This window comes from Pundamilia nyererei, unplaced genomic scaffold, assembly GCF_000239375.1.
Source record: "Pundamilia nyererei isolate P.nyererei 1_Seehausen unplaced genomic scaffold, PunNye1.0 scaffold00014, whole genome shotgun sequence".
NCBI classification, from domain to species: Eukaryota; Metazoa; Chordata; class Actinopteri; order Cichliformes; family Cichlidae; genus Pundamilia; species Pundamilia nyererei.
The window spans coordinates 2,287,539-2,312,257 of NW_005187415.1; the positions used below are offsets into that span (position 1 = coordinate 2,287,539).

The following is a 24,719-nucleotide window of genomic DNA, read 5'->3' on the forward strand; positions in this document are numbered from 1 at the left end:
TATTTAACGTGGCTGGACAGAGAGGTGGGGTTTTGTAATGCTAAACCAAGGCCAGCCTCCACTCTTTCCCTGCATGGGGTCCCTTCCAAGCAAAGTACAACATCCACCATGTCTGTACTGTTAAAATAAGATGCAATGTAATAGTCCAGGGGGATGACATTTGACCTGTCAGCCATAACTCATGTTCTTGTTGCAATGCACTTTGGCTACATAGGTCTAAAGAAACAAACATACATGTTTGTTTACATCAACAGATGCATTCTAAAAGTTAAACTAGTTGATGGAAGGTTTTCCACAAATACGGTGCTAAGGTCTGAAAGAAATACATGTTTTGCTATATAGCAGATAGACCATTGTTTCTCCTTTCATCTATGTTTAGCATTTTGGTCAAAAAGTCTTCTCAGTGGATGAGTCTGAAGACACAACATACAGCAGGTGGTGGAAGATGTGGCTGCATAACAAAACAAAAGTTATGTAATTCTTTGAGTATCCTGCAGCCCACCGTGGTTGCCCTTTCTTTCTGTCTGATAGAGGTGCCTCACTCAGACGGTTGCCAAAAGCAGACGGGGTCAGTTCACACTGGATCTGACCTGTCTGAGTCAGGAGTGGACATCAGCACAACCCTCACCCTTGCCATAATCCTCTACTCGCCCAACAGACCTGCGTACAGGTAGTGATACGTATAAGCTTGACCAGTTAATTTTTCACCGTGATAATCGAGGCCCTGCTTTGAAAATGAATGTCACATAGCTGATGTGAGGTTTAAACCAGTTTGAAAAGAAATCAATCAACCACTCAGTGACACATCTTGAGGTCACGCCCCCCCCGCCTTCACAAACAAGAAGTTTAGAAGAGGAGATGGTTGTCGTTTGTGTGCTTCGTCACATGGAGAGAAAAAAAACAACAACATTGCAATTTGTACTTATTTGACTAGGAAGAATTTATTAAAGGTGAGAAACAAAACAAAACAAAACAAAAAGCCACAATCCATTGGTTTAACTGCCTTAAAAGCTATGTACATTATAAATAATTCCACTACAATACAACCATTTGTTTTTCCTAGTCAAGACCTACTTATTGAGATGTTACTGTCTCAAGGGCCTGGCAAGAGGGACAGAAGGGGAACTAATGTCCTGGAGCTGGGAACAAATTTGTCTGTTTGCCACTGAATACAACAGCTGGAATAAGTGAGTGTTTGACTGCAGGTAAGTTATTAATGCCTTGTTACTGCTGAACTGAGGACCAGGATGAAGACGGCAGGTTTTTCTAGACCTAAACTGCTGTAGGGGGATTATACAGAGAGGCCACAACATTAAATCCATCTGCCTAATATTTTGTGAGTCCCCTTTGTGACATCAAAACAGGTCTGGCCCTTTGAAGCAAGGTCACAGGACCTCAGAGGGTGTCTTCCGGTTGCGGGCGCCAAGATATTGCAGCAGATGCAGCGATCGGGCTTATTCTGGTGCATCCTGTGGATGGACTGACATGTGGGGAGGCCATTTCAACACCTCGAGTGTAATGACGAGCCGTTTGTGAACAGGACCTCTGTCATACAGGAGCAAATTAGCCACATTTGGGTGGATGGTAACAGTATCACCCACATGAATACCGATACCAATGGCTTCCCGGCTGAGTGACGCACTGCAACGAGATGATCGAGGTCATTCACTTTACTCGCTTTTGGTTTTTAATGTTGTGGCTGACACATGTAAAGTCTGTTTGCAGATCTCAGCACTCGGAAACAGGAGCGTTTTTCTTGTGCTTGACACTCCCAACAGTTACAGGAACTGTTAACTTGTCTTGAGGTTTAAAAAACTAGCCTGGATACTGGGCATCTTGTGAAGTTCTGTCATTGGCCCATGTTTTTTTAAGTGCTAACTGCCCTGCTGAGAATCCTGCTGTTGCTGATGTGATGTCGCTGGGTTTAAGTGAGAAGCCGATGACCAGGAGGCAATCACCGATGACGATGGCACACTCTGCACGCTGCTGCCGCACATTGACGTTGTCAGCACAACGACGCTCTCCTCCGACACCTCCTCGACGGTCATTCCTCCACCGGTGGCCTTCCGGGAACAGTCCATGCAGATGTAGTCCTCATTCTCGGCCATCTCGCATGACACACCCACACAGACCTGGTGGAACCACTCGTCACAGCCGCCATCACACTGAACCCAGTCGACCTGGGAAATAGGAGAGAAAAGAACAAAAAACTCACGTGATGAATTCAGAAATGTGAGTGAGTGAGACAATGACAATGACTTTGTCAAGCAAGACACTAAATTCAAAGATAATATTTAACAGCACTCAATCACGTCAGTCTGGACAGTGAAACAAACTTGCTTTTTTCACCACAACAACAAATTTGAAAAGAAGCTGCAGCTTTAATTCAAGAATTTTAATGAACATACTGCATTAGCAATTAAAGAAGTCTGTTTCACAGCTACAAGTCAGTCACTGTTCAACTAATGTTTGATGTTATTTACTGGAATACATGACTACAACAGAGTAGATCATCTTGGACACACTTCAATTGTTGATTTTCAAAACATTAGAAATAACAAAACAAAAACAAATGTATTTACCAGCGCAGCTAGAAAAAAGTGGTTTTTGCTGTAACGTGAAGCTAAAAAAATTTGAAGTAAATTATTATCATTTTCTTTTAAAGGTTACCTTCCTTTCAAAGTAGCGACTAACACAGCACTATGCCATCTTTTTGGGCTACAGTCACGAGTATGCCCTGGATAAATCATCGGTTAATCAAAGGACAGAACTGTAGGGCTAATGATTCCTTAGATTTGATTGGCAGCGCAGACTCAAGAGAGAAGAAGACTAGCCACTGGTTAACTTTGTGCAGTCTGCAGTAGTGTTTCTGATCAAGACGACATCAGGTGGCCTTGTTAATATGTTATGTCTAACTCTCTTTGAGGTGTTCCAGTGCGGTTACCAGCTGTTACTATTCAATAAAAAGGTACCCGATGTTCATTGTGAGAAATGTTTGTTATCCACTCTGGTTTAATAAAACAAACACACATTCAGTGAACGACACCACAGTATTTCCCAGTCTCCTCAGATGGAATCATCAAACTGTCGAGCGGCTCTGTATGCAGACTGATGTTCCGTCTGACACCATGCGAACATCACGACACAATCATGGAGACCTACAGTTTAACACTGCAGTGTGTTTGATTTCGTGCAGTCAATATGGGCTTAAGGGAATTTCACAGTGCAGAACATCAGTAGATACAGAGCCCTGACAAAATCCACATCAAGACTTTGAAAGCTCTGCTCGTGCTTGCTGTACAACTAATCATATGCCAGCAAATCAACTGCATTTAGGGGTGTAGACAACGTCAACATGACCTGATGCAGTTCAACTTGAGCATTAGAACAAGGAGGAAAAGGTGATTTAGGTGACTTTGAATGTGACATGGTTGTTGATGGGCTAGGCTGAGTACTTCAGAGACTACTGATCTGGGGTTTACCCCACACAACCATCTCTAGGGTGAATATCTAGTGAGCAGAAGTTCACTGGGAGAAAATGCTTTGTCGATGCCAGAAGTTAGAGGAGAATGGGCAGACTACTTCAAGCTGAAAGGAAGGCAACAGTAAATAAAACCATGTCCTGACCATGCCACTTAATGACCACCGTATACACACTTTGTACATAGCTTTGTAGATGGCTACTTCCAGCAGGATCACGTCACAACGCTCAAATCATCGCAAACTAGAATCTTGAACATGACAAGGACTCCACCAGTCACCAGATCTCAGTCCTCTAGAACCCATTTAGTGCATGGTGGAACGGGAGATATACACCATGGATGTACAGCTGACAAATCTGCAGCCACTCTTTGATGCTGTCAGATCAATATGGACCAAAATCTCTGAAGAATGTTTCCAGCACCTTGTTGAATCTATGCCAAGATTCAACAATATTGAGAGCTGAGATGCATCCAACCAGGTACTAACAAAATGTATTTGTAGACATAAAATTCTTCATAATAAACTATATTTCAGTTCTATTTCAAGGACGTAGATGTGGTCTACTACCTTGAATCATGTGAGATCAGTTTAGTTTCCTTGCTCCCCAGGTTTGAGTCCACATTTAAACCAGGTGAGCAGGGAATAACCTCTGAGACCACGATGGATCACAATAAAGTAATGACACAAATAAGATTAAGAATATTCAACAATTTTTCAACATATTATATAATGGTAAAAATGGTAAATGGCCTGTATTTGTATAGCGCTTTTACTAGTCCCTAAGGACCCCAAAGCACTTTACACAACCAGTCATCCACCCATTCACACACACATTCACACACTGCCATCACCAGTGTGTGAATGGCAAGCTACATTGTAGTCACAGCCACCCTGGGGCGCACTGACATCATTAAGTTTGATGGACACAATCTTAATGTTAAGATTGTGTCCATCAAACATCTATGATTTCCCCTTTGTACCCCTTTCAACACACATCTGGATCTACAATGGTGAAACTCGGTCGCAAGTGCCTTGAGGCGATTGTTGTTGTTGTTGTTGTTATTTGGCACTGTATAAATGAAACTGAATTGAAATGTTAGTTAGTTAGTTATGGAGGATAATGACAGGTGTGCTCACCTTATCTTTACACGGCCTCTGGCAGTTTTTGGCTGCACACACTGCATTCTCATCATTGGAGTCCTCTGCCCCCGACCAATCATACTTCGAGGGAATGTCAAGAATCTTCTTCTCCTTCCTCTTCTCCATCCCCTCCCTGATGGCCTCTGCCTTTGCGGCCGCTTTCTCTTTCCTCTTTCTCTCCTTCTCCTCTTTGGCCAACCGTTTGGCCAGTTGCTTCATTTCCCGATTCTTTTCCAGGTTGATTTTAAGTTTTTTCTTTTTGGGTTTACCCCCAAGGCCGAGCTCCAGACCCACCCTCTTTAAGTCTTTGGACTTGGGCAGTCGGATATCTCCCATCGCTGAAGTTCCACTGGCAGCTGCAGCAGCCATCAGCATGTGGTGGTGCTCGGCTCTTTCCAATTTGCGTTTCCGTTTCTTCTCGGAATCTTTGAGCTTGATCTTCAGAGGCTTTTCAATCAGAGAGTCGTCAGGCTGGAAAGAAAGGAAGGGGGAGGGGGAAAAAAAAAAAAAAGAGCAAATGAGAGCGATCACTGCCATTTCTTATTCTGCATTTACTGCATACATTGTGTGTAATTACACCATCAGAACAAACAAAAATGATTAATCTCAGCATTAAGTCCCTATCCAGCTGTGCAATCAGGTTGCACAATGGCTGAACTTCCTACCTCCATGACCTGCAGGAATCTCTCCTCAGAGGGTGGGTGAGTGGCCTGCAGGATTCTCCAGATGTGCTGGGTCTCATCCAGGGACACCTCCAGCAGGTCTCCAAGCATCATCAGGTCCTCCAGCTGGGCTTTAGCCTGCGGGGACAGCTCAAGAACAGGTGGCTCAAGGCTCCGAGGTACCAGCGGGGTCTTCCTGGGCTGCTTTCTGGGTGTACCCAGATCTGAAATGTAAATATTTTGAGTATGAAATGGGAATCTCCCAAGGAGTAGTTAATGTAATTGTTTATTATGCAAATAAATGCCAAGAGGAAACAATGGGTAAACAGACTCAAAGCAAAGGGATTGTATTAAATAAATGCGGCCTCACTTTGAACACAGGACTTGGAGGCTGAAGAGTAAGCGTGCTCGACACAGAAGGAAGGCGTGGCAGCCAGCCACATGTGACTGACCACCTCCTCTGACTTCACGGGAATCTCCTCATCACAGAACAGGTAGGGCTTCACCTCACCAGGGTCCTGGAGCCAAACAGTCATACAACAACAACACAAGAAGTCAAAATAAAGTCCTATGACACCCCAATTTAAATCACACCACTGATGCCTCCCATACCTTCATGTCATATCCGTAAGTCTCCCTGATGTCTTCGTCTGAATCAGTTTCCTCGTCGTCGTAGTCCACAGAGGGACGCGGTGACGTGGCTCTGCTGAAACCAGACTGCTGGAAAGTTTGGATATGACCCTGGGAAACACACACAAACACACACGTACTCTTTAAAATTTCTTCTCACAGGAAAGGTTTTATCTACTGAACTTATCAAAGAAATAAAAGCAAAACAGCAATGATTCTTCAGCCTGTTGTTGAATAAGAACTGTTTTGCCTGATAATTTCCCTAGAGGGTAGATTTAATTTCAGGTTTCAACTCACCAGTCTGAAATGTGAACTTTCAGACTGCTAAGCCATCCACTGGCCTTTTTATCTTTTTACAGACTCCTGCCCTCTGCTGGTGAAGTGCACATTTACATCCAAAGCATCAATCTGTATCTCAAAGAGAATTTCTAACCATGCAAAATTATTAATGATCAAAGTACCTGTAAGTCAGGATTGGCAGCGGCTTTCTGCAGCTCAGCGTTGATGATCTTCTCCGTTTTCTCCCTCGCAGCTTGCTCGACCATACGCTGACTCAGCACAGACAGCTTCGCCAGGGCCGAGGACAACTCCTCTGTGGCCAGAGCTTGGCGTGCTCGGTCCTGTTAAGAAAGTTTAACCAACATAAGCGCAGGTAATAAGCAGAGACCAAAAGAAAAAACACTGAGAAGCTCGTATGCTACCAGTTAGGCATTGTAATTTATATGCGTACCTGCCAGCTCATTGCCCTCTCAGTCAAACACTGCAATGCTTCTCCTTCTGGCAGACGCACTGGTAGCTTCTGCAGTGAAACTAACAATGACAGAATGGTCTCTAATCTCGGCCTCCGTGATCGCTGGCACAGCGGACACAGGAATTTGGAGTCTTTACTATTGCTCTGCCAATTCACACCAATCTTCTTCTGAGATCCAGTCTTAGGCAGAGGGACGCAAGCTCCGTGGAACCAGTCTTTACAAAGTTCGCACTGCAACATGAAGCCGCTGGCAGTCTTTCGACACAAACAGAACTTGACCTCTTCGATGCGATCTGCCATGGCCATCTTAGCTAAATTTGCAGCTCGGAGTGAGTGAATGGACTCCACTTCTTTCTGCTCTTTGGCTTTGAAAGCTGCTACAACAGTAGAAGGGTCCCGCACCTCCTCGTAGTTCTCCTCCAGATCACTCAGGGTGTCTGGGTCAAAGCCGCCCCTCTCCTTTTCCATGAGCTCCTTAACACGCTTTCGCTTGCTCTTGCTGTTGCCGTATACGCCAATGTCCACACGAGGACTGAGGACCTAAGAGATATTTGTTATAATTATCATACAGACTTTAAATTAAAGATATTTAAATATTTCTGCATCTCAGCCACAAGTAACATCAAATGTTTCCATGACAGCCCACCTGGAGCAGTGTGTACGTGGAGTTCTTCTTGAGGAACGTGCGAGCAGTCCTCTCCCTCCAGGCTCGAGCTGCAGCTACCTGAGACTCCACCTGAGCTAGCGGATCGAGCCGCACAGGGATGGAGCGGCCCCTGGCCAGCAGGCTCTCCAGCTGATCCAGGTAAGCATAGCTGCTGCCGTTTTGGATGGCCTCCACCTTGGAGGTCCACTCCTTGGCCTTTAGCAGGGCCTCTCGGAGAGCCAAAATATTTGGTAGATACGCTGGGATGTTCCGAGCTTCCAGCACAATGCTCTCAAGCGTTGCCATGCTGTGACGAGGTCTAAGATTATAAGAGCACAAACAAATGTGTGAACCGTCTGATTTTAAAAGGTAGACTTTTATGGGTAATTTAGATCTCCATTCACATGTGAAACCTTACCTGGCCTGCAGGCAGGCGCGAGCTTTATCCTCCCATCTCTCTGACACGGTAAGGATTTCTTGGAGTTCAGTCATGGCCTTCTCCACGGCATGGTGCGGTGCCAAACCCACCCCAGAGTCGATCAGCCTCTTCATGAGCTCCAAAGTGACGCGGTGGGGCTCAGCAAGGGTGGCACGCACCTGAAATTTGATGATGTTCTCAGTCTCTGTTTTGCTCAATCTTTTGATGTTTATGATTTTGACTCATATCTGTCACTGCAAAGATTTTTCTTCCTTTACACTGGCACAGAACTACTTAGAAATCTAAATAGTTCTAACAATATGATAACATTCTACAGAAACGGAGAGCAATACGATGTTAGTCTTAAGTTGACTCCTTTTCATTTCCGCTTGGTAACAAAAGTGGAAAACCTTGTGTTTTTGCAAGGACAACAACTCATATCGCCTGATGTGGGCTCACCTCATCAAGCCACCGGGCCTGCTGGAGCTCCTGTTTGAGTCTGGGCAGCTCTGGCAGCTCCACATCCAGGCCACTGCCCAGATCCAACAGCGCCTGCAGCTTGGAGGAATCTGGCATCTCATCTGACAGCGCCACCTGGGCCCGTTCATGAAAGTCCTCCACATTCTCCAGTAACTCCTGGCAATACAGGCAGTGACAGACACATTTAGAGGTAAAGGAAAAGTAGGAAATGTCAGGGAGTGGTTTAAGAGTATTGGTTGAATGAGCGGGGGGAGCAGAGAAAATTACACAAGAGAGGCAAAAACAAAATTTAAAAACCCCCAAAACAAAACAAAAAAACAATTATAATTGGGATCTATGTATCGACACATGGAACTAACTTTGACTTGTCGCGCCTGGCTGATGATGCAGGGTAACCTGTACAGCTGCTCTACGAACGCTTTCAGCTCATCCACAGTCAATTTGGTCCGATTGCGATTGCTCTCAGAACGTAGGCGGCTACTGGAGATGCACATAGAAAAAGAGGGGAGAAAAAACCCCAAAGATTTAGTTCCTCTTTGAACAAAACCACCTACAAAATTAATACTGAAAAGACTTTTTAAAAAACTGATATCAGGCCCAGTAACTTGCAAGCGGTAAATCAGCACAAATCATTGTCCTGACCTGTGCCTCTGCTTGCGGCTGAGCAGCAGCTGGGCTACAGAGGAGCACGTCTCTGCCTCTTTGACCATCTCCCTCAGGCGACGGAACAAAGCGTTCTCAGGATACTTTCTGTCCTCTGCGTCCTCGAGCAAAACTTTGAGTTCAATGAGATCTGTGAGAGAGTGACAGAAAGAAAGAGCAGGAGAAAACAAAGATGAGAAAGGATTTAGATATAATAAAGACATAAATAGCTAAATTTAGGGAACAAAATGCTTGTAGTTTATAATGCAATAAAACAGAGACCTTTTTTGTTTTTCTGGTCTGCAGCCAAGGCTTCTGTGACCCTCTTTGCCCAGGTATCATAAGACTGAGCCCGAGTCTTCACGCCATACAGCATGGAGGGGAACTCCTCCAGATCATAGCGATACCTGGAATGGATTGGACAAAAACTGCACATGAAAATTTGTTTTAAGAATTTACTACCAACACAAGCTTGTGCAACTCTTAACATGATTAAAGTTTACGCCATGAATTAAAAAAAGGAAAAAAAATCCCACCTAAGACACTTGTCGCCAAGAGGACAGTCACAGAGATCTTTTGCGTGGTGGAGACAAACCAGTCGGTCTGGGCTGCAGGAACAGGTCAGCGCAGACAGGAAACAGGTGGTCTTACACTTGTAGCACTGACGCTCATCGTCCGGAACGAGTTCAAAAACCTCCAGCTCGGACGACAGTACCCCCTGTTGGCAATGAGGAAAGCGATGCTCAAATAATCAGAATGGGTTGCATTACATGTATAACATCCACAAAACAAAAAAGAAAAACATTCACCATTTCCTGGACAGCCTGTCTGAGTTTTGTTTCTTCATCCATCATCTCTTGCATTTCTTTATAGACGGCAGCAGCCAGCTCCACGTCGAGGCTCTCGGGATCTGCAGCCATCTTGCAAAGCAGCTCCTCGTGGGAGAAAACGCAGTACCGGTGGAGACGCCGGTAATGGGCAACACACTGACGGCCCATTGGCAACTGAAGAATGGGCGAAAAACGAGCAAAGTTTTGGCAAAATAATATACATAAAAAATTCAATATTTAAAATAAAAGAGGAGTTTGTATTTTTGCTCCCTCACCCAATCAGCTGTGCAGAAATTAACAGCCTCTGCAAAGTTGTAGCCCTGGTTGAAGCCGCTGTGGTAGGCCCGGGGAAAGGTAACCACAAACTCCCCGGCACACTGATTGGTCCTGTACACCTGAGGAGAGGAATATATATGTAATAAATAAACATGAATATCCATGAATATTTAACCAGATCAAATTCCAACCCAGAGTACGGGCTACATACAGGGACACCATGCTCCATGAGGACGTTGGGATTCATGATGGTGACAAGCTGATGAAGGAGGTCAGGCTGGGAGTCAAAAAGCTCTGGAGCTAACTTTTTCATGACAGCCTCTAATTTCTCTGCTGCAGAGGCCGGGACTCCATACCAAGTCTTGGGTTCTCCCCTGAAGAACAGAAGAAAGACATCAGAATGTTCTTTTAATATTTAGGGCTTCTATTGTACCATAACTCCACAGGGCAGACATAAACATAAGATCAACTATAAAAGCCCTACTGAAGCAAAGGATTACCACTGACATGCAGAATTTTGTTTTCATCAACACTACTACTTATCTGTTGCTTCCAAAACTATACTTCATAAACTTGCCAGTGAAGAAAATTGATGGAGTAGCTCCAGTGGTCTTCGATGTGCCAGCAGAAGGAGGAGAAACACATGCCCACGTAGAGCCAGGGTACCTTCATGCCTGAGATGTCCACGTTGATGTGGGTGAGCACAGATTGCTCCAGCACTGGCATGTTGTTCAAGTTCCAGCCTGAGTTTGCATACTCCTAACAGGAAAGGAAAAGGGGGCTTCTATTCAGAGCAAATTTGAAAGTATTAAATAAATAGACTGGAGGCTGGAGTTTGCTAGATGGAACCAGTCAATAAAATACTAAATAAGATGATGTGTGTGCAATTAAAAATATTTAGCAGAATATATGAGAAAATGAGCTGACAAATGTGCCTCCCCATCAGTGATGGCATTTGGGGGGGGGAAAAAAAGAAGAAAAATATTACTTTTATTAGTTTTTTAAACTTGACTGTCCATTGTACAAGTGTTTGACACACTCTAGGTAACCCCTGTGTTGCTTTTTCATTGGATTGCATACACAGTTTACTTGAACAATTCTGTCTCTACGTGTTACTTTTCAACTTTTGTCAAGTCAACACATCACCACGTTACGATATTTACACCGTGTAACCATCTTCTCACCTCCTCATCTCCCATCAGCCTCCTCTTTCCGTCCCTGACAGGGAATCCGCTGCCGACATCCTTGGAGCTGATGTCTGCTCCATACTCTACGATGACATCCTCCTCAATGCTGCTGACCAGACGCCAGAACTCCTTCTCCACCAACTCTGTGGGGACCATCTGAGGAGTGTAAGATGGATCTTATGACATATCCTGTTTTAGATCTTCGCTGAAAGGCTTGAGAGCAGCATCCGTTTACTCATTCTAGCTCTACTGAGTAGATTTCACATACATGAACAGGCATGTTGAAGTAGTCAGACTTGAAGTGGTCGGCCATCTCTCCGAAGCTTTGCAGGCTGTACTCCCTCACAGCTTGCTCGAAGCCAAATGCCTCCCTAGGCTTACTACATTCCTGTGTAGGAGCATGAACAATTCATTAGAGTTACTGCTGTTGAAGCCACGCCCATTGGAGTAATTAAACTTTAGGTTGGTTGCTAGAAACAGACTTTTGTCTCTCTGTTCTATATATTTCTTTCAGTCTTCACCCATATACTTGGTATGATGAGTACTATAGTAACTGTAAGAGCACCAATCTTTGACATGAGAAACATTTGTGGTATACCACAGATGGCTCAGGGAGAATAAAAGCACATTTCAGCGCCTACCTCAGCAACACACTTAGGGCACCGCCAGTCTCCTTTGGGTACGTCCTGCAGAGGTGGGATCAAGCAGAAGGTGTGGTAGCTGTCGTCACAGCCATCACACAGCAGGAGCCGGTCCTCTTCGTCCCCTCGTCCACACACAAGGCAGAGATAAAGGTCGATCTGAGGGTTAGCGCCACATTTTTATTTATTTATTTTTTTAAAGGGAAAACAAAACAAGATGCAAAAAATGTTGTGGTATTGAATAACATGGTTAATTTTGACACTTAACACAATGAAATGATGAAATCACACTCACAAAGTTGACCTCCAGAGTCTCCTTGCGTGGTCTCATCTTGATGGCGAAGGCCTGGGCTTTGAGGTGCCGCTGCTTCTTGTTGAATCCATCATCTAAGTGAATTGGAAAACTACAGTAAGAGGAGTGGCTCTTGGTTTTTGTGTTTAAAAACAAAACATAACAAAAACAAAGCCTACACAAGTCAATCAAAATTTTTGTTTACCAGCTGATACGATCTCCAAGCCGACCATCTTGGGACTCGCTCCAAAGATTTTAAGGGTTTTTGGCTCCTTGTTTTCCCGCTAGAGAACAACAACAATAACAGCATTAGACTGTGAAACAAAGTGATCCTGCTAAATGTTAAGACATCCTCAGTCATTCCTGACACAGTTAGGAATCTGGATGTGCAGAGGGAATGCCAAAAGTTAACGTGTCAAGCACTTTTTTAAACTTTTATTTTGGGGGACTAATTGTTCTGCTACAAATGATAACTTCATGACCCATTTGCAACAATGTTATCAAATGTTACACTCAATGAAACGCATTAGTGCTCATGGAATTTTTAATTTTAGGTCAGCGTGGGTTACACACTCAACTCGGAGTTAATGTCTGAGCAGCTTCACTTTACCTCTGATTTCAGGCGCCTGGATCGTCTCTCTGGCAGTAGCCGCTCTTTGGTTTGCAATCCATCACCTTCTCCATCTTTATCTTTCTCATCCTTCTCATCCTCCTCATCGTGCTCCTCTTCCTCTACAGCCTCCTCGCCAACTCCCTCATCTACCTCATCCCCATCATTTCCCTCATCATACAACCTTTGGAGGCCCTAATCGGAGGCAAAATGATCACTGAATAGGTTACCGAAGAAAACCAGGATGTTATTTGGCCCAAAGGTTATTACAAGCTATTAGTAACAGGACATTTATATACAGTATGAAGTGTTTTGGGAGAAACTTCCCTAAGTACTATACATATATATGCAATTTAGACAAGAAACCTCAGAATCTACTTATGATGGTCTAAAACATATTAGCTGTTGTTTTCCTCCCAATTATGATATAAAATGCAGTTAAACAGCATTCAGCACCACTCACAGTTAGTGTAGCTCCAGTCTGGAAGAGCTCATAGGGGTAAAGGATCCTCTCATAGTGAGAACGTAGAAGAGACCCGGTGCCTTTTCCAGCAGGGTAGCCCATTCGGCTGGCCACCTTGGACCATAATTTTTCTTTACACACCGTCTCAAAGCCGCCCTCGGATGACACAATCTTTAATGCACACAAGGAAAACATTTTTTTTTTAGCTCTTACCACTTAATCTAATCATCCAAAATATGTTTTAACATCATAAGGTAAAAAATAAATAAATAAACTTTTTTTTTGTGCTGCCGAAGGGTCCTTATAGGGCTGCTCGATTATGGCAAAAATGATAATCACGATTATTTTCACTGAAATTGAGATCTTGATTATTTGACGATATTTATTTAACCCTTTAAGACCTACCATAGAACCAAGTCCGCCAGAGCTTATATTATTTTTTTACATGCTGTAGTGCCATTTGTGGGAGCATTTCAAGTTGCTATACATCAATACAACTGTTATAGCCCATATTTTAATAATATGTATGCATTAAGTCCATAGTAACTACATTAATTGCAAAAAAGTGCAATAAGCTACAAAAAAATTGAAAATCGTTTTTGTTTTCTTTACATATATTTCTACTTGGAGAAATTTAAGAGGTTTATCCCTCAAAACTTTAAATACAAAAAAGTTGCAAAAAATAGTTTACAACAACAGGAAATTTATTTTGAGTGTCTTCATAGTTTTATTTTGGAGATACAGCAATTTTTATATACTGCAGGAAAAACAAAAAAAACAATCCTATGATGCAAATTTGCAAAGAAAACTATGGAAGCCCGTTTCCGCCACTAAAAAAAAAAAGAAGAAGCTAGTATCCATAACTCGAAATTTCGAGTTATTTTCTCAAAATTTTGAGTTATTTTCTTGAAATTTCGAGAAATATAACTCGAAATTTCGAGTTACATTTCTCAAAATTTCGAGTTAGCTCTGCCAATCAAAAATATATACGTGAATGAGGTCGCTTTCTTGTTACCCGGAAGCATATGGTGCAGGACCGCGCACTCAAAAACGGATCCCAACAAATTAAAGTATGTTTGCTGATAGTAACACCATGTGATTCAGCTAATAACACAGGGATTTCATCATTTGTGAAGCCAGGCTGAAAACACTCAGCAATCTGTGCATTCACGACTGGATGTAATACAGCTTAGCTGTAGCATTTGTAGCTGAGGGCTTCAGCTTCCGGGTAACATGGAAATGACGTCATTCACGTAGATTACTGATTGGCAGCGCTAACTCAAAATTTCGAGTTGCTTTTCTCAAAATTTCGAGAAAATAACTCGAAATTTTGAGTTATGGATCCTTTTTTTTTTTTTTTTGTGGCGGAAACGGGCTTCCATAGAAAACAGCAGGTGCATCAAAATAAACTATTTCCAGCAGTGCAATTCGAGTTCTAAGCATCCCAGGAACTATTCAGAAAAGTCAAACATTACTTATAAAAACACCAGTATAGGCTTTTAAGGCCTACAAGTAAAAAACTACATTTTCCGCGAATATGGCGTCACTTCCCGTTTCGGACAGGAAATGGCGGACATGCGATAGTTCGCGCTGACGTCTGTTTCAATGTGGGAGGTGTTATGAACAGCTGATCGGATTGGCAAAGCGTGTTTCTAGAATATTATGTTTTTGTTCCTGCAAGCGCTTTTTATGCAATTTTTTGCAAAGCTTTATGTGGAAGGAAACCGTGACCGAGGACAAGCTGATGGCATAAGATGTAACTTTCATATGCAAAAAAAATTGTTGCGCTAGCTTACATGATTCAGATTCTACAGGGATTTAAAAATAGTTACACAAAACGGAGCATGCTGCTCTGACCAGCTTTAAAGGGTTAACAATAACAATGTATTGAATAATGACTTTAAAAAATAATATAAAATAGTGTGCAAATACTGATAACAGTGCAAATGTTTGCAATATAAGAAATAAATGAAAAATGTAAACATCTATGTTTAGTGAACTTTGCAGTGTTGTTCTGTGGTGCAGCTACCCCACCGTAGCAAAGTTTACACACTGTGTCTACTTGATCCACGTCTGACTCCGCGAACCCATAATGTTTCCACACCACTGAAGTTTGGGGGTTTTTTTTACCTCTCTTTTCAACCAACGGCAGTCACTCTCCTCTCCAAATAACTTCTGCTTAGCTTTCCGAGCTTCCCTTGGGTCCTCTTAATTGTTGTGACACGTGTTCGAAATGCAGAGAGGTGCGCTCGATTTGCCACACGGAGCAGCGCGAGAGTAAAGCTTGAGGGAGGTGCTAATAATCGGCTCAGTCATTTTTAATGATTGTTGAAAGCCCAGATCGTAATCGTGATTAAAATTCGATTAATTGAGCAGCCCTAGGTCCTTATTTACAAAAGTTCACTAAAAACAAATAATCAATTTTTAGGTTAAAAAACAAAAATCTGAACACAAAACAAAAACAAACAAACAAACAAACAGAAAAAAGAAAACACATCCATGCTGACTGGTTCCACCTTGCTGAGCTGGTAGAGGTCCAACAGTTTCCTCTCCACATGAGGGAATCGAATCTTAGATCCCTGCAGCTCCCAAAACTTTGCAATTTGATCCAGAAAGTTGAGCTTTACGCGAGTGAGCGCCTGGAAAAGCAGCAGAGAAAGAGTAAAAAGACAGATTAGAAAAATCAGAGGCTGGTATTCATTTTGTTTCCACATTTTGGTGCCAGGAAAACCAAGAAATTTGCATTGGGGGGAAAAAACAACACAAAAAAAAACAACAACAGTATGTCCAGACACCAGATCTATTTCGACAACTTCCATACATAAATACTGTTTGAGATCAGTAAAAAATAGGTAATGCAGTCTGATAATGATAACCTGCGCATTTCTAATATATATATAAAACAACATTGCAGCTGTCCTGGTGCCCTGAACTGAAACAACACCTATCCAAAATTTGACTTTAAGGGCATCCATGACATCAAACGTTGGACACAATTAAAACTAAACTGAAAAAAATAATAATGCAGCTTTTTGTTTTGTTTTAATAACCTTTTCCTAGTCAAAATAAAAACTGCAGTGTATTTTTCCCCCCTGAGTGAGACTTTTCTTTCTTGGTGTCCACATCTCCTCAGACCCGACATGGTCTGCCCCCATTCAGGTCCAGTCCAAAAAGGCTACATAGTGCCTGTACCACCTCTGACAACTGAGGAAGTTCGGGGTCTCCCCAGTGATCCTCAGGACTTTCTATGCAGGCGCTGTGGACAGCATCCTCAAACAGAACACTGCATCCTTGTATAGGAACAGCTGTGTTAAGGATCAAAAAGCTCTTCAGAGAGTGATCCATACAGCAGAACGCTGCTGCACGACTGCTCTCCCCTCCCTACAGGACATCTACACCTAGAGAAGCTCAGATATTGAAGGACCCGTCCCAACCAACTGTTCCATCAGGCAGAAGGTTCCGCACCATCCGGGCAAGAACAGAGAGATTCAAGATAAGCTTCTAGGCCATCCCCAGGCCATCTGTGTCCTAAACCAGAACATGCCGCCCCACTCCCCACCCACAGCATTCATAAGTGACTGAGAGAGGACTTATTCTCAACACATCCCAACCTGATTCTTCTCGCCTTTACTACAGCACTAGACACTTTAACACCCACTGCACAATGTACATTTTTAGATTTTCAATTTAAACATTTCCAGATTGTTTTATTTTATTTTATTCACTTAATGTACATAATTCACTTACTTACTGCATATAATGTGGTCTTTTGTATAATTCACTTAATGTACATAATGTTCTCTCTTTTTGTACAGTCAAGGAGTGTGTCAGGACACGTTCCACTGTGTGTTGTACTCATAACTATGCATGTGACAAATAAAGGATCTTGAATCTTAATTATCTACACATACACACAGCCAAAACAGTAACAATAATGGCTTCAGTCTCATAAACAATGACTGGAGTTATTTTATTTATTCATTCATTTGTGGCAAACTCACCTCAAGTTCATTCAGCCTTTGCACCCGAGGAGTGAACCGGAAGTTGCGTACATCACAGGCAAACGGAGGCTGCCAGTCCTGATTGACAACAGAAAAGAAATATTACATTCACCAAAACAACCTGAGCAATAAGGAAATCATTGTGACAACACGTGACTAGTTTAAAGTAAAAATCGAAATGTATCTGTTGCATATATGCATGTAGACGCCATTAGGCCCAATGTCTACCATCGTTCCACTTTAACTTAGCTAGCCACCACTTTAAAACCAAAACACCAGGTGGGAGTGAGGAAAACAGCTACATTTTCTTCGCACTTCCGCCCACAATTTTTCTGAACAACAAACGGAAAGCAGTGTCAAAAATGTTTAATTAAAAACTGAAAAGAAACTGAGCCTCGTTTGACCTCTATTTAGACTAATGGCAACTAGTAGCGTCGCTGCGTTTCGTAAAATCCACGCAGGCCCAAAGTAAGCCAGCTCAGGATCACAAAGAGACAACAAACCAAAAACCTCTGCAGACCTTCAGTTTTATTTAAAAAAAATACCTGAGGGGGTCGGATTTTGCAGATGCCCGTCTTCTCTGCAATAGGTCGGATCTTGTTGATGAATCCCAAAGGATCCGAGAAATCCTCCCAACTCGGCTCAAACACCGGGCATTCAGGAGGGGGCACGAACTCCGCAAACGCAGACATATCGGCGTCCGTCCAGTGACACAGTCTTTAAAAAAATATATCAGGGATAAAAGTGCGCAAAGTTGAGCCTCAGGAGTCCATAATTGTGTTAGCTGCAATTGTTTCTTCCTTCTTCTTCTTTAGTGTCCATCGTGATTCTTCCAATGTCCCCAAATAACAAATCACGTCAGTGACAGGAGCATCCCAGGGGCGAAACCTAATGTGATGTGAAAAGTGAAGGCAAAAAATACAACAAGACCGAGTCAATGATGCATGTCACTCCTGTATCCGTAAACAGAGGGCCAAACCAGGCCGGGGTATCACCACCAAATCCTCCCCCTACCTGGGACGGAGGGCAGGGTCAGTCCAAAAACGCCACCATTGCTCCTCTCAAACCAAAGCTTCAGGAGGAAAAAAAAAATCTGCGGTGAAGATTTGGCCGCAGACGATTTGGAGAAGAAGTTTTACAATACCCAACACACAAAAACACTCCGTCTATTATGTTAAACAAGCTAGCATCGCTTCTGCACTACCTGGGCAGTGCATGATTTTTTTCGTGAGGATGCATTTCCAACAAACTTATCTAAGGTTAGCTGTAATGTTCACTAGCTAACGTAATCACGCTAGTGAACTCGTCGATGTCCTCCAAAATAAACTCCAGCCTCTTCGTCCTCCTACTCTGGTGGCACCAGTCAAGCTTGAAAACAACACGGATAAGCCTAGTACCAAGCGTACACTGTTGACTGTTTCCTTCTCTCCGCACATCAGCCCCCATTCATTGAAGCATTTGAGGCGACGGAGAACTAGCACACAGCTAATTTGGTAAGCTAAAAGAAGCTTAGCTACCGCTTCCCGTTGCGCAGCTAACATTGACGTTAGCTGGCACAGTCGGCTGAGAAGAACGGTCCTACGTGGTTTAAGCAGGTTAAATGAAATCGCATATACAAAAGCAATACTCTCTTTGCTTTGTTTTACCGGAGGCAGCTTTCCGTATATTTAAACGTCGTCTATACCTATTGTAGTCGGATTAGCAAACGTGCTAGCTACAACTAGCAAGGAAAGGGAAGAGCTCTTATGGTGCTTTCATGGACACTCGGAAAAAGTTTCATTACTTTTGAATTCATTGCTGTTTTTTCATCTAACTTTGATGCTTGCGTGAAGAAAATATATTTGGTAACAAGCGCTAATAAATTCATATTAGCTGTAAAAATCTGCTGGATTGATTGCTGTCACAGTTCTGCATTTAAGCAAAGGTGTTGGAAAAATCAGCAGTACGAATGCGGTTGGCGGTGTCAGTAATGTATCTTCGAGCAGATGTCGGTTAAAGGGGATCTCCTTAATGTGGCACACACTCAGGCTATCAGCACAGCAGCCCCATACGCCTGTTGATCACACATTTTGTTTATACATGCAACGTGTCAGAAGAAATTTGGTTGGAAGGCAGCTTGTTTCAAGCCGTGGGTAAACTGGGTATATAAAAGCTCAGCAAAAGATAAAGAATGATTATTTGTAATTGTGCACTTAGTTGATTCCAACAATCCAAATGTCTGTAAATGAGCATGTCTCTTTATTGTGTTAGACACTTTGTTGCTGAAGTTGAACATATCTGCCACTAGTTTACATAGGCCGAGACAGATTAATTTCTAATACAGCATAATTTACTAGAATACAGTAACTGTAAATCCTGAGCCACCCCTCATGACTTTATATTGTGCTAAGTGAATAAGTTGCACCAGTTTGTTTTTGCCATGCATACTTTTATAGAGTTTGTATAATTCTTATGAGCTTGAAAGTTGATATTTGGTTCGACCACCATTATACTTGCAAAGAAAAGCGTCTGGACTTCTTTAAGTTACTTGAAGACGTTTCACCTCTCATCTGAGAAGCTTCTTCAGTTCTAAGGTCAAATGGTGGAGAGTCCCAGATATAAACCTAGTGGGAGTATCCCCCTCTGTGACCTGGATGACTGAGAACCTTCACAGACACCATTATACTTCTACACAGGCTGAACTCTCTTATGCAATCTTTCTTCTAATCTCTTTAAAAAGTGCTCAGGAATAGTTCTCCGGGCTTCTAGAAGAACATTCCAAAGCTTCGGATGTTGGCTGGCTTTTGTTCTGTTTCAATAATGTTGAGGTGCGGGCTCTGCGGTTACAGTGTGTGTTTTTCTATCTAACTATACTATATTGGCACAGTGTTTGGGATCACTGTCATGTTGAAAAATAAAACCGTTATCATTTGGCTTCATTCCAGATTCTATTGCATGGTGGATCAAAATCTGATGGGCCTTTTCTGTGTTCCCCTGAAAATGGTCAGGTTTAAGAAGTGGATTGTATGTGTGTGAAAAACAGCCCATGTCAGAGTAAAACTTTGAAAGCCTGGAGAACTATTGTTCAAGGCCACTTTAAATTAAATTACAAGAAACTCTGGCTTCTCAGAAGTAAAATATAAAGAAGTGAAGGCTGTCTCAAGTACATAAGAATCCAAATATTATAACATAACATGATCCATGTCAATTCTAAACTACTAAATAAATAACAGCTGCAGTGGGATGCACTTTACATAGCATACGGAGTGTTACGTCATCTTCTGAACCAAAAGCTACGTAAAAATCTAAGTTTTAGAATTAGAGTTTGATTTTATCTGTTGGTAACAGTGGCTAAGGTGACTGTATTTGACTTAATACAATATTTTATTGTGTTTTTATTTTAAGAAGGATGAACTACTTAGGCTGGCACAGTTGCTGCAGTGGGCTGTATCGTCCCCTCATAGCATCAGGTCCTGGCTTTAAAACCAGGATTTATGGCTAGCTTTATAGTTTTCTGATAGCGGTTTTCTCAAACCCTCTGCACAGTATGGCCCAGTCACCAGCTTGCTGTCAATGAGTTAAGCAGGAGGGATGACAGGCAGGTAAACAATGCCAAAATGTGTGACTGTATTGTAGCAAACAGCTACTTAAGTTTCAAATCTGTGAAACTGACAGTAGGCTACATCACTGGCAGCTTCTGGCTTTTCCTCACAGGAGGCTAGACTGGCAATCGAACAACTAACTAACCAACTCCAGGCAAAAAAATCATCAGCTAACTTAACAACATAGGTATTTACCTCTGTTTAGTCAGGACTTTTTTTCTTTTTTACAAGCAGTTAGTCTTGACCAACAATTAAAAAGTGTCGTCTGTCTGCCTTTTTTCAGGGGGGCATTGTGCTGTATATGTGGGGAAGGGGCTTACTGGTGATGCAGTTGGCAGGTGTGGAGGCAGTGTGCTGTGCTGTGTGCATGTCGGGAGTGGGCTAACTGGTGATTGCAGTGGTGTGTGTGTGTTGGGTGGGGGACATTATGCTGTATGTAGAGGTGGTGGGAGAGAAAGGCAGGTCAAACAATTGAAGAATGGTATGTTATAAGTAAAAGTATATAACATTGTAAAAACAATGTAGTCTAAATGTTACTGTGTTACAGTAAACCTCTGTGCGAAACACTGAAACAACATTGAAAGAAAAATGATCTTAATATGCTGGTAAGAGGGCAAAAGGTGTTTCAAATTACTCTGAGTCATATATTTGGGTCCCATCTTGCTTTCCACACAGCTTCACATAACAAATTCAAAGCACATCGAAAAATATCTACTTTGTCTTTAAACCATTAATTATTACATTTTAATGTGAAGTATGTTTTAAGGTTTGTTTTTAAAACTTTACATGGTAAAGAAAAGACCAACACAATAATCTAGTAGCACTGTAGCACTTAGAGACATTGGCATAAAAAGTTCTTACTCGTCTGTGATTCCCCTCAGGCCTGTGGTCAGGTTTCCTCTGCAGGTCAACAAACATTATGGAGAAGAAGCTTTGGTTGGTCAGTTTTTTAATCTAAACAACATAATAATAAATAGAAGGATACCTTCAAAATCAACGTGGTCAACCTCAATATAGTCAATGTGAAGGTTCACAGGTTTCCACAACAAATATCAGATCAACAAATATTTCAGAAACACTCTGACATGCTAGCAGTAGTATCTAAACTGTATAATAATAAAAACTAGAACTCATCTTTTCTGATACCAAAGTCCATTTTAATGTATTTAAACACTATTTTTTTTTCTTTTTGTAGAACCTGTGCATCGAGAACACCCGTATCATTGCGCATGACAAAGTTCACAGTGGATAAAGTCTTCACTCCACCAATGGGGAAACATCATGGATGTCTTGAAGGCCGATGACCGCTTCATGTGAGGATCTTTACCATCTGAATCATGTTTCTCTGATGGAAAAGTACAGCAAAAACACTCCCTGTCAACTATTGGCAGCTTTAATGACTCTACAGTGCACCACAGAGGCACAGAGCAGCAACTGCACCAACTAGGATCAGGGAAACATTTTTTTTGTAGTTTTTAAAAAGTGAGTCATCTCTTAGCCTAGATTATCATGAAGCTGTAAGTTTGGTGTAGCATAATGACTGAAAGCAAACAGAGGTGTTAGTGTGTTGTTGTGTAGTTGCCATTTGATCTAACATCATTTATTGCTGTTTTCAGCATGCTGGTCAATGCCATCCAGAGAGCAGGTATAACTGAGCTTCTGAACCAGCAGGTGGTGTTCACCTTCTTCGCTCCCACCAATGATGCTTTCAATGCACTGCCGCAGGATGAAGGCAACAGGCTGATGCATGAGTTTTATTCAACCACACAGCTTCTCTTTATTCACATTCTTAATTTACCCACATGGACAGTTTCCAGAGACGTGTGTAAAGCATCTCTCTTCTTTACAGCAGTTTATACTGAGAGGTGAACCACACAGCCTCTCATTTGATACCATATCTCCTTCACCCTCACCTCACGTCTGTTTTGACTAACATCTCTGTATGAAAATGAAATTGAAGAACAATCAAATCGTTATGTCTTAGTCTTTCTTACAACAAAAGTTGCTCTGTAATGTTCTCAGATTCTACCTATAACAGTGGTTGTGACTCCATCATTCTAACATTTGGGAATCCTGCATCAACCCCAATGTGATCCAGGTTTGAAACAGAGCTGCTTTCTGTCCAGTTCAGAGATGGGCAGTAACGCGTTATTGTAATCTGATTACTTTTTAAAGTAACTAGTAAAGTAAGGGATTACTATTGCAAAAACGGTAATTAGATTACCGTTACTTTCCCGTAGGAACGCTGCGTTACTGCGTTACTAAAACCGTGATTTTTTGCGAGACGTAAGTGACGTAAGCGAGTGCGCCGTTAGTGACAACAGCTGTGTGCAGATCAACAATGGATCACATATCGATTGTGGGAGAGAATATGAGCGTGCAGCGTTTAAAGCGTGGAAGTACTGACCTTATTTTGAGTTTGATTCCATAAAAAGTGACAAAAACATTAGCGTCCATCGTGCGTGGGAAGAAAACTTCGTTTTACAGCGAAAAAAACCCCTAAACTTCCGAGCAAGCACCGAGTGCGCAACGACGTAATGGGAAACTCACAGAGAAAGTCGCGGATTCTTCAACTGACCGCGGCACACCTGCACCAGGGTAAACCTCCGCCTACCGTAGTCCTGCTTTACAGGTGAAAATAGAGCAACAGGACCGCTGAGTCTTTGACTTTATTTATTTTCTGCTGTGTTATACTTGCATCTATTTGAAAGAGTGAGTGTAAACACAAAAAATATTTTATTTTATGTGCTGGAATGTGCAGAAAATAGCTTTAAATGTTAAACTAATTTATTCAAGTCAGAGAATGTTGCATATAATTAAATTTTTGCTTGATGCATAAAGTTAAAAGATTAAAACTGATAAAACAAGTTTTAAAAAAGAGACTTTTCCATTTGATTACATTTTGTATGATGGATTATGTAGAAAAAGTAGAATTGGGCTGAAAGATCTATCACTTTATCACCTCTTCAGGTTGTAAATCGTGTTTTTAAAAAGTAACTAAGTAATTAATTACTTTTGAAAATAAGTAATCAGTAAAGTAACGGGATTACTTTTTTGGGGAAGTAATCAGTAATTAGTTACTGATTACTTTTTTCAAGTAACTTGACCAACACTGGTCCAGTTTAACGTGAAGGAGTGAACATTATGTTAAAATGATATTGTTTCAAGATTGAACGTCAACATCAGCCGTGAACTGTTCAATGAGTGTTTCCCATCAAAATCTAATTTCAGACATAACCACAAATCAAAACTCATAGTGAGTCTAAATGAAATCAATAATAAGTCACCAATATCATTAGTTTAACTTTTATCAGCTTCAGTTCATCTGAAACTTTGGAAACGGTGAGGACAACCTGTTCTTCTACAAACATGCTCTCCCTGCCTGACTTCATTAAATTACCAGCATTTATTTGGTTAGTGTGAGTGGACTCTGGAACGTCATGTCAGGGTTAGGGTTGCTCACTGTGTTTGGCTTCTTTTAAAGCAGAGCAGGTCTGAAGCTGCGGCTCAGGTGTGAGCTGCGGAGGTGAGTGACAGCAGCAGGTAATACAGGACAGGTGCTACTCACAGCAAGGCACCACGCAGCACGCGCCTGGGCAACCAACCGAACGAAGGTGACCCTCAAGCAATGGGGAAATTCAGCAATCAAAGCATGAACTTGTTTGTTTCAGACTTATAAGTTCATAAGTTGAACTTAAGTTCCAAGGTGCTCCCTGGTCCGCCGAGAAATATAATCTCTTCACAGATTTCTAGTTCTTTCCCTGAATTCCCTCACAGTTGGATGCACCTGGAAAACCTACAAAAAGATGCCTGAAAACCTCAACTTTTCCCTTTTGACACAAAGTGGCTCTGCTCCACATTTCTTTGTCCAAGCTCATGAGCCCTTCTCCAAGTCTGAGTATTACGACAAGAGACGTGGAAACCTAATTTCAAAATAAAGACCAACTTTGAGTGAATTTACCTTCAACATTAACAGACATGTTAAG

At 42.0% G+C, this 24,719-nt stretch overlaps 1 protein-coding gene and 1 long non-coding RNA gene across 2 annotated transcripts; one reads left to right on the plus strand and one right to left on the minus strand.

The window, feature by feature from the left end:
* Positions 1-921: 921 nt before the first annotated feature.
* Positions 922-18,902, minus strand: kdm5a (lysine demethylase 5A). Its single transcript, XM_005725139.2, has 29 exons — positions 18,167-18,902; positions 17,698-18,040; positions 17,153-17,230; positions 15,668-15,790; positions 13,152-13,322; positions 12,689-12,883; positions 12,284-12,362; positions 12,082-12,173; positions 11,787-11,945; positions 11,414-11,533; positions 11,143-11,301; positions 10,536-10,717; positions 10,170-10,332; positions 9,958-10,077; positions 9,662-9,856; positions 9,389-9,570; positions 9,135-9,259; positions 8,853-9,003; positions 8,570-8,690; positions 8,190-8,366; positions 7,731-7,909; positions 7,313-7,631; positions 6,646-7,206; positions 6,377-6,535; positions 5,898-6,026; positions 5,656-5,803; positions 5,289-5,509; positions 4,621-5,094; positions 922-2,180 (listed from the first exon to the last, which is right to left on the minus strand). The coding sequence occupies exons 2-29, from the start codon at positions 17,842-17,844 to the stop codon at positions 1,875-1,877; spliced, it is 5,235 nt and encodes a 1,744-aa protein (XP_005725196.1). The 5' UTR covers positions 17,845-18,040; positions 18,167-18,902; the 3' UTR covers positions 922-1,874.
* Positions 18,582-22,734, plus strand: LOC102203026 (uncharacterized). The gene is made up of 3 exons (XR_311501.1): positions 18,582-18,645; positions 21,929-22,046; positions 22,350-22,734. It is a non-coding gene; the product is annotated as an uncharacterized LOC102203026 (long non-coding RNA).
* Positions 22,735-24,719: the final 1,985 nt, after the last annotated feature.

Bases quoted from the DNA above. Each gene is read 5' to 3' on its own strand.
- kdm5a (XM_005725139.2), bottom strand. From the start codon at position 17,844: ATGTCTGCGTTTGCGGAGTTCGTGCCCCCTCCTGAATGCCCGGTGTTT. The intron at 13,323-15,667 runs GTGGAACCAGTC...TGTGCATTAAAG, and splicing joins ACCTCTACCAGCTCAGCAAG to ATTGTGTCATCCGAGGGCGG. The intron at 12,363-12,688 runs GTAAAGTGAAGC...GTTGTTCTCTAG, and splicing joins CCAGGCGCCTGAAATCAGAG to CGGGAAAACAAGGAGCCAAA.